At 43.3% G+C, this 12,871-nt stretch overlaps 1 protein-coding gene across 1 annotated transcript in view; it reads left to right on the forward strand.

The window, feature by feature from the left end:
* The window catches only part of LOC306920809 (ubiquitin carboxyl-terminal hydrolase MINDY-2-like), a 44,864-nt gene that overhangs the window by 21,658 nt on the left and 10,335 nt on the right, over nt 1-12,871 (forward strand). The window contains exons 4-6 of the mRNA XM_079497721.1: nt 5,953-6,111; nt 7,990-8,092; nt 12,219-12,361. Of these exons, the coding sequence (XP_079353847.1) occupies nt 5,953-6,111; nt 7,990-8,092; nt 12,219-12,361 (405 nt within the window). The remainder of the gene's footprint in view (nt 1-5,952; nt 6,112-7,989; nt 8,093-12,218; nt 12,362-12,871) is intronic.

Here is a 12,871-nt window from a genome sequence, read left to right on the forward strand (position 1 = left end):
GGGCTGAGTGACACACAGCAATGGTCGTCGGGATCAGGACTCGAACCTGCGACACGCTGTCAGGCTGGATTAGCAGCCTAGGTGCCCGGACCGCTAGGCCGGCCCGGGCCAGATTTAAGATTCTGTCTGTCCACAGGGTTCCCCACGGTCATGACATTCCTGGAAATATTTTCAAATTAGAAAAAAACAAACATTTTCCAGTCCTGGAAAAGTTTTGGAATTGATCAAGGGTCCTGGAAACATAGTTGGCTATGCATTGTTTTTGGCCATTGATTATGTTAAGAAAACCCTTTTTCCAAAACATGTATTGTTAGCAGATCTTGAGCTTGTAGATCAGCTATTTTCGGGGCGCAACCCAGCACTCTGTATCTACTGGAGATGCAGTGCAACGATATGAATTCCGAAACAAATTTGTTCAATGCAAAATGGTGCGTTCCAAGTTCAGGATACTTCTGGAAAAAAGCTATTTTCCTGAATGCTGCCTTCCGGTATGGCATGGAAAGGAGTGGCATTTGCATTTCTTCCACCATAGTAAATGCTGCATTCGTGGTCTGGAGAGGGCAGTTGTTTTACAGATGGGTATAAGGGCAGTTAAACAATGTTTTCTCTGTACTGCAAATCTTTAAATATACAGTTTATATCTTCAATTCCGTTCTTTGAGCCATCATCATCATCATAATAATAACCACCCAGGTTCTTTTTTTTTTTGAGTGAGCTGGCACGACTCTCCAATAAAAAGAGACAGGCCTTGCTTCTATTTATAAATGTAGCTTCAACACATCATCTGTCACTGCAGGAGAGGGAGATTAAAATAGTGATTGCATGGATATTCATTGGATTCATTTTGCATATTTATTCAGAGGAGAGGAACGGCAAGATGGTCGTTTTATTCTGCTTTTTTTTTAACCTCAAAACAGGCAGCATCTCTGAGACCATTTCGACTACACAATGCGGACCGTTTGTTATTGGGTCACCAATTGGCAGAGTAAATACAATACAATTCAAAGAGTCCTGAAGTGGACTTAATTTTGTTGTATTAATTTGGACTGAACTGTGGTGGGAAATAGCGTTGCTTCTAGATAGACTGGTTACTTTTGTGTTTTGTTGAATAACTGGGAAACACAGATTCAAATTGTACTGTATCAGAGTTGCAGACCTGTAAGGGTCCATTTGGTTCCTGGCCATTGTCGCCCGTGTTAATCTAATAACACAGGCTACGAAGTTCGGATGGCGACGAACTAGATCCAACACATCATCGGGCCTTACCGTTACGCCACTAGGAGCAGTTGAAATGTATTTTTTGGCAGTGGTAACTCGGCCCGGTCCGACTATAAATTAGCAGACATTTTGGGCCCGGCCCGGCTGACCCATTTGAGAAGAGAACTCGACTGTAAACATGTGATGTGACATTGATTGATTGATTGATTGAAGTATGTATTAACAGATTGGAGAATTACAGTACATTTCAAGCACTACTCAATACAAAACTGTTAACTGTGGACGACACCATAAAGCATTACACTTGTTTACAATAGGGTCCACCATGTTCAATTCATCATAACAATTAGAGACGTACAAATATACACTTCTATATAGCCAAATACAGGAAATCATCATAGAGGATGTAAAAATGGGAAAAAACATATACAGTGATGGGTAAAAGGGGTGGGGGGGGGGATTCAGATTTTACAGGGGCCAGTTTCGAATTGCAGCCGTCCGTAGGTGCCCTTTGAGAGTTGTTTTGAAGGAGTCAAAGCCGAATACCGAATATAGGAAACAGTTGGCCGAATACCGAATATAGGAAACAGTTGGCCGAAAACCGATTACCGAATAGCCGAATATATGATTTAATATTATATATCTTTTTTTCCTAACATTGCTCTCATGGCCGCACCTTAAAGCTACCTGATCATGGCAAAAGACATGATTATGGAAAAACTTAACTTAAATAATAATCACTATTATGGGTCCATAAAACATTTTTTCAGCACTTTTGAATGCATTAATTGCATAAACTATTCGGTGATATATTTTCAGCCGAATATTTTCTGCGACCGAATATTCAGTGCATCACTAAAACCTACTACTAAACCAATGTTGTTGATGTGAATCTAAGAGATTCACTGAACATACTACAGTATATTTTTACAACCGCAATCGCAACCGCAACCGCAGCCAACTTTCACAAGTTGGCTGCTTTTACACAGGAACGTTGCCAGTGCAGCTTCGTGTTTTGTCGATGTGTGTGTGTGACTCTGTCGAAATCCAAGAACGTTTTTTCGCTCTGGAAATGTGCAGAATATCCAAAGCTTGAAGAAAGGTATTCATGATGATAGCCTCTCAGAATGATGTGATGGTCTGTTTCTGTCAGGTATTTAAAAAGAAAACCCTTAGGGAAAAGTTATCATTCTAAAGTGCAAAAAATGCATTTTGTGAAGATGGGAAATAGCAGAAAATCATCAGTTTGGACCTTGAGAAATGTATTGAGCTGTACACGTTGTGCACAGAGTTTCATGATAGTTGGACCTGATCTTAGAAACCATCTCTTTCTAGGTGAAAATCACACCTGTGTGAAGTGAGTGGTGCAACTATGTGTGGGGGTTCCCGGGGTGGGGGGGTCCAGACCCACAGGAACGCACCCAGGGTGCCGGCCCGGTTCTGGCGAGCCGCCCCGCGTCCGAAACGGTAGAGAAATGACAGAGTTACCATGTGGGGGGTCCCCAGGGGTGGGTGGGGAGTTCAAGACCCCCAGGAACGCGCCCAGGGGGCCGGGCCGGTTCCGGCGAGCCGCCCCGCGTCCGAAACGGTAGAGAAATTACAGAGTTACCATGTGGGGGTCCCCAGGGGTGGGGGGGAGTTCCAGACCCCCTGGAACGCGCCCAGGAGGCCAGGCCGGTTCCGGCGAGCCACCCCGCGTCCGAAACGGTTGAGAAATGACAGAGTTACCGTGTGGCGGTACCTCTACTGTACCCTCTACTGTACTGTACTGTCACTGTACTGTACTGGCACACCCGAAAGCATCATATATACAGTTAATACGTGCATGTGTGTTTGTGTGTTAGGTTGTGCACAGGTGGTGAAAGACAACCATGCTGTTTTCGTGCTCATACCCAGACACCCACCCAGCCAGCCAGCCACCCACCCACCCACCCACCCACACACATAGCTCCGTAAGGGAGTGGTTGCACCACTCAAAAAAACCTCATGTGTCCAAAACTGTTACTTTTCAGGATTCAAATTCAAAGATAGCAGATCGACAAGCTCAAAACGTGTCACTTTGTGCCGCATTTCGATCTTGCAGATCTGCTATTTTGGATACTTTTGTGTGATGAAGTAAGGTGTTAGTCTACTAAAGAACACAAAAATGAAAAGATAGATAGAGAGATAGGAGGTTACAACAAAACATTAGAATAGGATGGTTTCAGCACACTACAGCTGTATTGTTAAATGGTAAATGGTGCATTTATATAGCGCCTTTATCCAAGGCGCTTTACATAGATTGTGCATTACATTCACCCATTCACACACACATTCACACGCTGATGCCGGGAGAAACCATGCAAGGCACCAACCTGCACATCGGGAGCGATTAGGGGTTCAGTGTCTCGCTCAAGGACACTTCGACACTAACTCTGGGGGAGCCCGGGTTCGAACTGGGAACCTTTCGGTTGCCATCTGGTCACTCTACCCCTGAGCCACTGCCGCTTGTTGACAGTGGCTCACACATTTCTGCTGCCATATTCTAACATTTTGTGTGTGTGTTTTTTTTTTTGCATCACACAGAAGTCTCTACAGAAGTGTCAAAGGAAGCTCGCAATGCATTTTGTGCTCGTCGGTCTGCTACGTTTTGATGCTCTTGCATCCCGCCCATTTGTGCGATCTCATTCTCCAGTGTGATTGTCTTTCAGCAAAGATCACAAACAAGTGTGATGATTTTTTTCTAGAGCAATGGAAATGAATCACAGCCTTAACCTTGGCAGTGTTAATGGGAGTGAGTATCACTCACTATCACTATGATGAATTGAACAAGGTGGACCCTCTTGTAAACAAGTGTAGTGCTTTATTGGGTCGTCCACTCACAGGTAACAGTTTTTTGTATTGAGTTGTGCTTGAAATGTACTGTAATTCTTCAAACTGTTAATAAATACTTCAATCAATCATGACACACTGGCACAATAATCATTGTTTTGGGGCGGTTTGCGGCTGTGGCTCAGGAGGTAGAGCAGGTCTTCCAATCCTGTTCACATGTGGAAGTGTCCTTGGGCAAGACACTGCACCCTGCATTGCCTCCAATGAGTCGGTCGGTGTGAGCATTGCCACCATTGGTGTGTGAATGTGGGAAGTGAGGACGCGGACGTTGACTGTTCGCAGTGTTGTTTTTGGCAGCAAATTTCTATTTCAGTTTTTGTCGTAGTCTCTTGAATAGTTTTCATTTGGTTTCAGTCACATTTTAGTCACCTGGAATGTATTAGTGTTAGTCTAGTTTTAGTCGACTAAATATCATAAGATTTTAGTCGACTACATCTACAGTTGATTTAGTCGACTAAAATGTACGCTCACAACGCGTCGCAGCACGACGCATTGTGAGCTTTCAGCATGCAACCAAGTGTAAAATGACTTATACTGAATCTCTTTTCCACTAGACTAGTCCCTTCATAACATTTTAGTCTAGTTTCTATTTGTTGACAAAATCGACAGTATATTTAGTCATAGTTTTAGTCATCATGGCTTAGTTTTTATTTACTTTTTATGTAGTTGTGTAAGTGAAAAAAGGTAGTCAGCGAACATTTTTCGTCATAGTATTAGTCGACGAAATCAACACTGACTGTTCGCCGCTTCACCTCCCAATGTATGAATGAATGAACCATTGTAAAGCGTTTTGGGTGGGCACGTAGTGCATAGAAATTGTGCTATAAAAATACAATCCATTATTATTGTTTGTAGGATTTATAAACAAAAGAGCTGGTAACTGGTCTAGGGCTTTAAAAAAAAAATAATAATGATAAAAACTATCAAAATGGTGTTAAATAAATTGCTTTTAGTTTGAATTAACTGTGTGTGTGTGTGTGTGTGTGTGTGTGTGTGTGTGTGTGTGCGCACGTGTGCGTGTGCGTGCGTGTGCGCGCGTGTGCGCGTGTGTGCGCGCGTGCGTGCGTGCGTGCGTGCGTGCGTGCGTGCGCGCGCGCGTGCGCGCGCACGCACGCTAGTGAGACCTACCTTGACATTTACCCTAACCAATTACACAATGAACACACCTAATAACGACAACCATACCAAGACTCTCTATGCCGTGCTAGAGTTACACCAGCATAAATCCAGCATCCATCCATGGTGGATCAGAGTGGCTGTGTTGCTAATCAGCCACAGCTCAGACGGATCATTTAGCCGCCGTGTTAACTGAAGCCTCCCGCGGCTCATGTGGCCGTAAAGCGCTGTGCTCTGTTCCATGGACCCTGCTAAACCCCATCCACTCAATACGCTGCAGACCTTCTAAATCCATATACTCAAAATGGACAAGCAAAGTGGCTTTACGCCTCGCTGTGTCAAAGCCAGAGTGAGGACCGTACCGCCACCGCTTGTCCAGGTTTTTTTTCCACCCACTGTTTTTCCACATCGTCTCTGTCGGGTGGAAAACCTCATGTAAAAAAAAAACTGTTGCTTTTCTGCATTTAAATTCAAAAGCAGGATTGAAATCGCCTCATGCGCTTTTGAGCAGCTTAATGCAAGTGGATGGGAGGAGAAATCCGGTGCCGTCTCTATTCATATATACTCTAAGGCATCACACTGTCTGGAATTGCCTCTCATCACACGGCACTCAAGCGCCACCACTTTCGTCCACCTAGGTGGCCCTCATTAATTTATGCTATGGGGGGAAACTCGGCTACATTTCTCTGACCAAAAGTCCTACTTTATGTCTGTCCTGACTCGTCTCGTCCCCCCATGTCCTTTCAGAACATGAGTGACGCCATGGCGGTGCTGCACAAGCTACAGACGGGGCTGGACGTCAACGTGAAGTTCACGGGCGTGCGAGTGTTCGAGTACACCCCGGAATGCCTGGTGTTTGACCTGTTGGACATCCCCCTGTACCACGGCTGGCTGGTCGACCCCCAGGTAATACCAATAACCATTGTCTCTCTCTCTCTCTCTCTCTCCCCCTCTCCCTCTTCCTCTCCCAGGGTTGATTTTGACAGCAAATTTAGATTTTAGTTTTAGTCATAGTCTTTGGAATTCAACTGATTTTAGTCGACTATATAAGGTCGCATTCTCACCTCTAATTCGGTACACTCGATGCGAATGGGCGGAGGAGTTGCATCATTCTTGCATATTTAATTTGCTGTGTTTGCCTTCACACTGCGCTGTCATCCGCAGCAATTTGAAACGCAGCAGGGAACTTTATCAATGTGTTCAATTCATAAACCACACAATGAAATCTATAGTGTTACATTTTTACTTCGAGTAATAGTTAGGACATAAAATTAGGGTAACGTGTGTCGGGGACTAGACATCTCTCTCTCTCACTCTTGTGTGCACACGCACGTGCGTGTGTGTGCTTGCTCGTGCGTGCGCGCATGCACGCACGTACTGTTCTTTTGGGCATGTGGAGGCACAGCGCAGACAGCAGTACAAAATTAATCCGACCTCCGACTGTTACAAGTTTATCGAGATGAAGAAAGTTCCTAGTCCCCACTCCCCACACAACAACACTCCATGTTTATGCACAGACAGACTGAATATTCTGTACACTACAGTGTTTCCCTAAGCAATTGAATGTACTCTCGTCCTCATATTTCAATGATGGCTTCAGTCTCCTTATTTGCCCGCGTCTATCCACGGTTAAACGGGACATCTTTGTGCTGCGTAAAATTAATATGCCTTTTTCGTCTCCAACTGCGTTTCCTCATCACACTTTTCTTTTTATTGATAGAGGGATAGATGAAAGTAGGCTGACAGGAAATGGGGAGAGAGATGGGGGGGTGACACGCAGTAAAGGCCGTCGGGATCGGGAGTCGAACCCGCGGCACACTGCCAGACTGGATTACCAGCCAAGGTGCCCATACAGCTACGCCAGCCACCCGGGCCATCTACAGTTGATTTAGTCGACTAAAATGTATTTTCGTGTGCCTTGATGGTGTCGTAATGGATGATTTTACGCTTGCTGAAAATAGCCGATCTACAAGCTCGCAACTACAAGTGCACAAATTATGTTTCAGATGGGGGGATCCGTGGCCAAATATACATCAGTTATAGGTTAGTTACGTCGAATATATATATCGCCAGTTGACATGGAAATGTTTTAGAACCACCAGCTGTATTGAATCAACGCCGAGCTGATGCTCTTAACGAGCCTGTTGTCTGTTGCAAACATGTCAGCAGAGCCTGTTGTCTGTTGCAAACATGTCAGCATGTTTTAAAGGAGAATTCCATACTAGAAGGCTTTCTTACCTTTATTTGTAGTTGTTACGTCTCCACCAAAGAGGTCCAGGTGTTATTTTGTGCAAAAGTGCATTATTGGCTATGTCCCCTACCATAAGCCCTCAATGGGGATTGGGTTTTTGTGCTAATTCGCAACCCATCGAAATAAGTAGTAAAGTGTGCCGCTTGGGATACTATTTACATTATGAAGAGAGGATATATACAAAAAAAATATTTTGGAGCGATGGAAATAAGCGAATTAACACCCCATATCCATTCGATGCGATTCATTGAGGGCTTATGGTAGGGGAAATAGCCAATAATGAGTTTTTGCACAAAATAACACCTGGACCTCTTTGGTGGAGACGTAACAACTACAAATAAAGGTAAGAAAGCCTTCTAGTATGGAATTCTCCTTTAATGCCTCCGTTCGTTGGTTCTTGGTTGGTTGGTTGGTTGTAGACACACAGCAGGAACAAAGGCTTGATGGATGCTCATGTCTCTCTCTCTCTCTCTCTCTCTCTCTCTCTCTCTCTCTCTCTCTCTCTCTCTCTCTCTCTCTCTCTCTGTCCCCAGATGCAGGACATTGTCAAGGCGGTAGGCAGCTGCAGCTACAACCAGCTGGTGGAGAAGATAATCTCGTGTAAACAGTCGGAGAGCAGCGAGTTGGCAGGGGAAGGTGGGTGGTTGGGAGGGCGCCATTGTTTTCTCTTCCCCACTTCCTTGACTTTCTCTCTCGCTCCTTCCCTCCATTTTCCATTTTCCACATCATCATGGCTCCTACATCTGGGGCTATAAATGTTCACTCCCCACTATACTATATGCTGCTTCTTCATTTAAAGGAGAAATTTAATTAAAACATATATGTCAGGCAGAAACGTCTTATCTCTGTATTTATTATTACACTCCTTACAGAGCTATGTGTGTGGCTGGCTGGGTGGCTGCATGGCTGGGTGCGTCTGAGCACGAAAACAGCACGGTTGTTTTTCACCACCTGTGCGCAACCTAACACACACACAAACACACACGCACATATTAACTGTATATATGGTGATTTTGGGTGTGCCAGTACAGTGACAGTACAGTAGAGGGACCCCCACACGGTAACTCTGTCATTTCTCAACCGACGCGGGGTGGCTCGCCATAATCGGGCCGGCACCCTGGGTCCGTTCCTGTGGGTCCTTTATCATACAACAGCTGTGGGTGCGGCTTCAGTTCAGGTGGATCACCACCCACCAGACAAACCAGGCATACTTAATGCACTGGCGGACGTGTCCACATAAGAACGTCATTTTAACAAATACTGTACACTTTTTTGAAGAAAGAAATCTTCCTCCTTATATAATAATAATACCTGATGATCATGTTTTAGGGTGGGAAAAAAATCACGGCACTCCATCTTTAAGGTTTTGTACATAACCCGACAGAGACGATATATAACTAGAAAGGTCGCAATTTTAAAAAATTGCAAAGTGTGGTTGCCGCAGTGGCTCACATATGCCCCTCCCACTGATATTGCCAGCCAATTACAATGTCGTCACCCCTGCGATCATGCGTAAGTAATTCGGAGGGGATTTATCCCCCAAAAATCATGTTTTTGCGACAAACGGTTACATTTCTCGCATTTGCGGCGCCCCCTATGGATGAAAATGGAATTGCTTTTGGTACTTGGTTGATTTAACCACCCGCGACATGTGATTCAAATTTGGGATGGATCGGACATTTCGTTCGGGATTTATGGCATTTTTTCTAAAATAGGCCCATCCCACTAACTTCGGAAGCCGATTACGGCCGAACGATACGCACTATCAAAATTCCGCCTGTGGTGTCTTCATCGGAAAGGTCCAGAGATCATGTGTACACATTTTTGTGAGATTTTGACAAAATCTGTAGGAGGAGGAGCAAAAAGTGTGTTTTGGAGAAAATTCAAAATGGCGGAAGATCTATCATGACGCAAATGGGCGTGGCCTATATGGGGAGATGCGTCATGGCCCAAGGAATACAGGGAGAAAGGAATTTTGAATTTACGACCTACGGTTCAAGACTTATAAGCCAACACGTATAGTGGGCTGTTATAGCGCCACCATGAGGCCGACCGATATAATTATAAGTTAATTAATTTTAGTAAGTATTACGAATTATCCCTCCAAGTTTTGTAACTATAGCCCTTACGGTCTCCGAGGAAAAAATACTTGAACGTGATTTTTCGCATTTTCCCATTCATGTCAATGGGGACATTTAATTCACTAATAAATTAATATCAATTAAACTATACAACATTTCTCTTAGAAACGAGCAAGCACACGATTCCCGATTTTTACAGTCAATTTGACATATGGCTCAAGTGCGTACAGTCAAAACTGTGGGACTAGTAGTGGGACAAACTTTGTCTTACTCTAGTAAAATAAAAAAAATAATAAAGTGTTACAATTACAATAGTCTGGTTGCCCTTTAGGGCAACCACACTAATAATATGAATAAAAACAAGATGGCGTCTATTCGATTTGGCGGGTGTGGCTTCCCTGTGAATCTCTGATGTCATTATTGATGATGACATTGACATAATGATGCTGATCTTAGCCCAAATATGGATGGACGATAGGACCGATAGGACAGTGGATCTGAGATTATCAATTCACTAAATGTGAAAAATATTCTCACACCCAGAATGTGAAACATGTTGATTGAAGGATTCACTTGCATGGCCTAATTGGCACAATACATTCTGCACTGGTCGGGGCTGTAATTTGCGAGATTATATCCCATTATTACCCCGACAGATACAGTAACACACAAACGTTTGGGAGACATACAGTACATACATAGGGACGAACACATACATACATACATACATACATACATACATACATACATACATACATAGGGACGAACGTGCAACTCTGTCATATGATGGAGTATGAAAAAGGGCCTTATCCAAACACATTTTGATGATGGGAGAGACACACACACACACACACACACACACAAACACACACAAACACACCTCTCCCCAGTCTCACCCCAATCGGGCTGATCTTGGCTGTAAAAGGAAAAACTAAATACTTTTTTAAACAGCGTTCATTTTTCAAAACTGTCACTTTCTCTCAAGTGTAGACTCCAGTTTTACAATATCAAACTCTTCATTGTTTTCATCAAATGGGCACAGCAGCACAATGGCATTGTTTTTACTGCAGCATTTGCTGTACAGCCTTTATTGTGCAGCTTCTGTTTACTGGACCAGCAGCCAAGTACCATTTAACCTATTTAGACCTGAGGACGATTCTACAAATGTGACCACATTTGACTGAGAGACTGCCATTGGAGTTTTTTGAATTTTTGTTTTTTCATGTCATATGAAAGCAGGGAATTCAAATTGACATATTGGTTGTTCAGTTTGACCCACCAGTTTTGGAGATATGGCTTATAGAGTAATGTCTTGCAGAAAACAGCGAGTTGAGAAAACAGGCTTGAAAGGTTCACTTCTGTGGTCTCCAACATTACACCTAGCTACATGTTTAAGCATTTATTTCATATTTACATGTCGATTTCAGCTCTGACACTTATTTCAGACATGCTCTAGTATGTGAAGAGTCTGCCTGTGCTATTAACTCATTTTGAAGAAAAAAAAAAAAAAGTTTTTCTCCTCTGGTGAAAAGCTGGAATGTGCGCCATGGCAGTCTCTCAGTCAAATCTGGTCACAAATGTCTTCTAAATCAGTTTTCTGAAAAACCTGTTTCTATGTCACAACACGTCACGCTGCAACGCAACACGTTGTGAGCTTGTAGACCGGCTATATTTCAGTGTAAAATCAGACCTTAGGACGGCATCAAGGACCGCCAAAATACATTTTAGTCGACTAAATCAACTGTACGTTTAGTGACTAAATATCACAAGATTTTAGTCGACTAAACTTTAGTCGACTAAAATCTTGTGATATTTAGTCGACTGAAACTAGACTTAAAGGACCACTTCACCACTTTTCAACTTCTCTTCCTATAATGTTCTCACAAGAAGGCTGTGGGCAGTTCAGAAACCCATCCACCAGTGACATCATCGATGGTGAATCCAAGCTAATAGAAATGGCAGGCTTTCTTTTCCTGAAAAGTTGCAATGCAAAAGTTGAAGCCATCGTTCTCACGATAATACAAATCTAAATCTAAATATATATAAAATCTGCCTAATGATGATGTCACTGGTGGACGGGTGTCCGAACTGCCCAAAGCCCTCCTATGAGACACAGACTGAGTAGGAAAAAATTGTGGTGTTTTATCATGAACATTAGTGAGGACCAATTATATGAAGAGATGTTGAAAAGTGGTGAAGTGGTCCTTTAAGGTGGCCTTACACTAGCCGATTTTTTTCAATCTGAAATCTGATAGCACCACACACTACAGGATAATCGGAGCGGGGCAGAGCAAATACATTCTTGATGTTGATCGGGCCGATCCCGATCGCGCTTTGACCGTTTGTAGGTCTGCTATTTTTGAAAAATAGTGAAAATGTGGCGCAAATTTGGAATATATATTCTTGCAGGGCGAACATTTTCAACTCAAATCTTTGCTCCTGGGAGGGTCCCTGGAACAACTTATTTTCAGATGGGGGTCCGTGGCCAAATACAGATACTTCTGGGGGTCCTTGACATGAAAATGTTTGAGCACCACTGACATAGAAACATGGGTTTTTCAGAAAACTGTTAGGATTTAGAAGGCATTTGTAGAATCGTCCTCGGGTCTAAATGGGTAAAAAACAAAAACAAAAAATCAACCCTGCTCTCCCTCCCTCTCTCTCTCTCTGGCCCAACGCAGGCATGGTAGCAGAGCAGTTTTTGAACAGCACAGCCACTCAGCTCACCTACCACGGCCTGTGTGAGCTTACCTCCACCGTCCAGGAGGGGGAGCTCTGCGTTTTCTTCAGGAACAACCACTTCAGCACCATGATCAAATTCAAGGTACGGAACAAAGCAACCACTTCAGCACCATGATCAAATACAATGTACGTAGAAAAGCAACCACGCGGAAATTATTTTTGTTGTTGTCGTCATCAAGATTTTCTGTCGGGGGGGGAAACCACCTAACTTTACATAAATCAGTGCTATTTACGTCTGTGCGTTTCGAAAATATTGAACCAATGAAAAGTAGTAAAAAGCGCTTGGGATAAAACCTCTTAAATCCATTGGACCCTCAAACTGTCTGCCTAACCTAAAGCAGCTAACTCCACCACACCTCTCCCCCTCTCATGGAAGTAATTGACAATATATAAAGTCAAAACACCAACTTTGATGAGGCTGTAATGCTTTGTTTTGTCAAAATACAAGGTTTTCTTCATTTTCTGAAAAATTTATATTTTTAATTTCCTGAAAAATTAATATTTTTCATTTCCTGGCACCTGCCATATATGGAGCTGGCCTGTTCAAATGGCCGGAATGTATATAGGGCTGAAGTGGTTACTGTATGTTTTG

Source organism: Electrona antarctica (assembly GCF_951216825.1).
Source record: "Electrona antarctica genome assembly, chromosome: 3".
NCBI classification, from domain to species: Eukaryota; Metazoa; Chordata; class Actinopteri; order Myctophiformes; family Myctophidae; genus Electrona; species Electrona antarctica.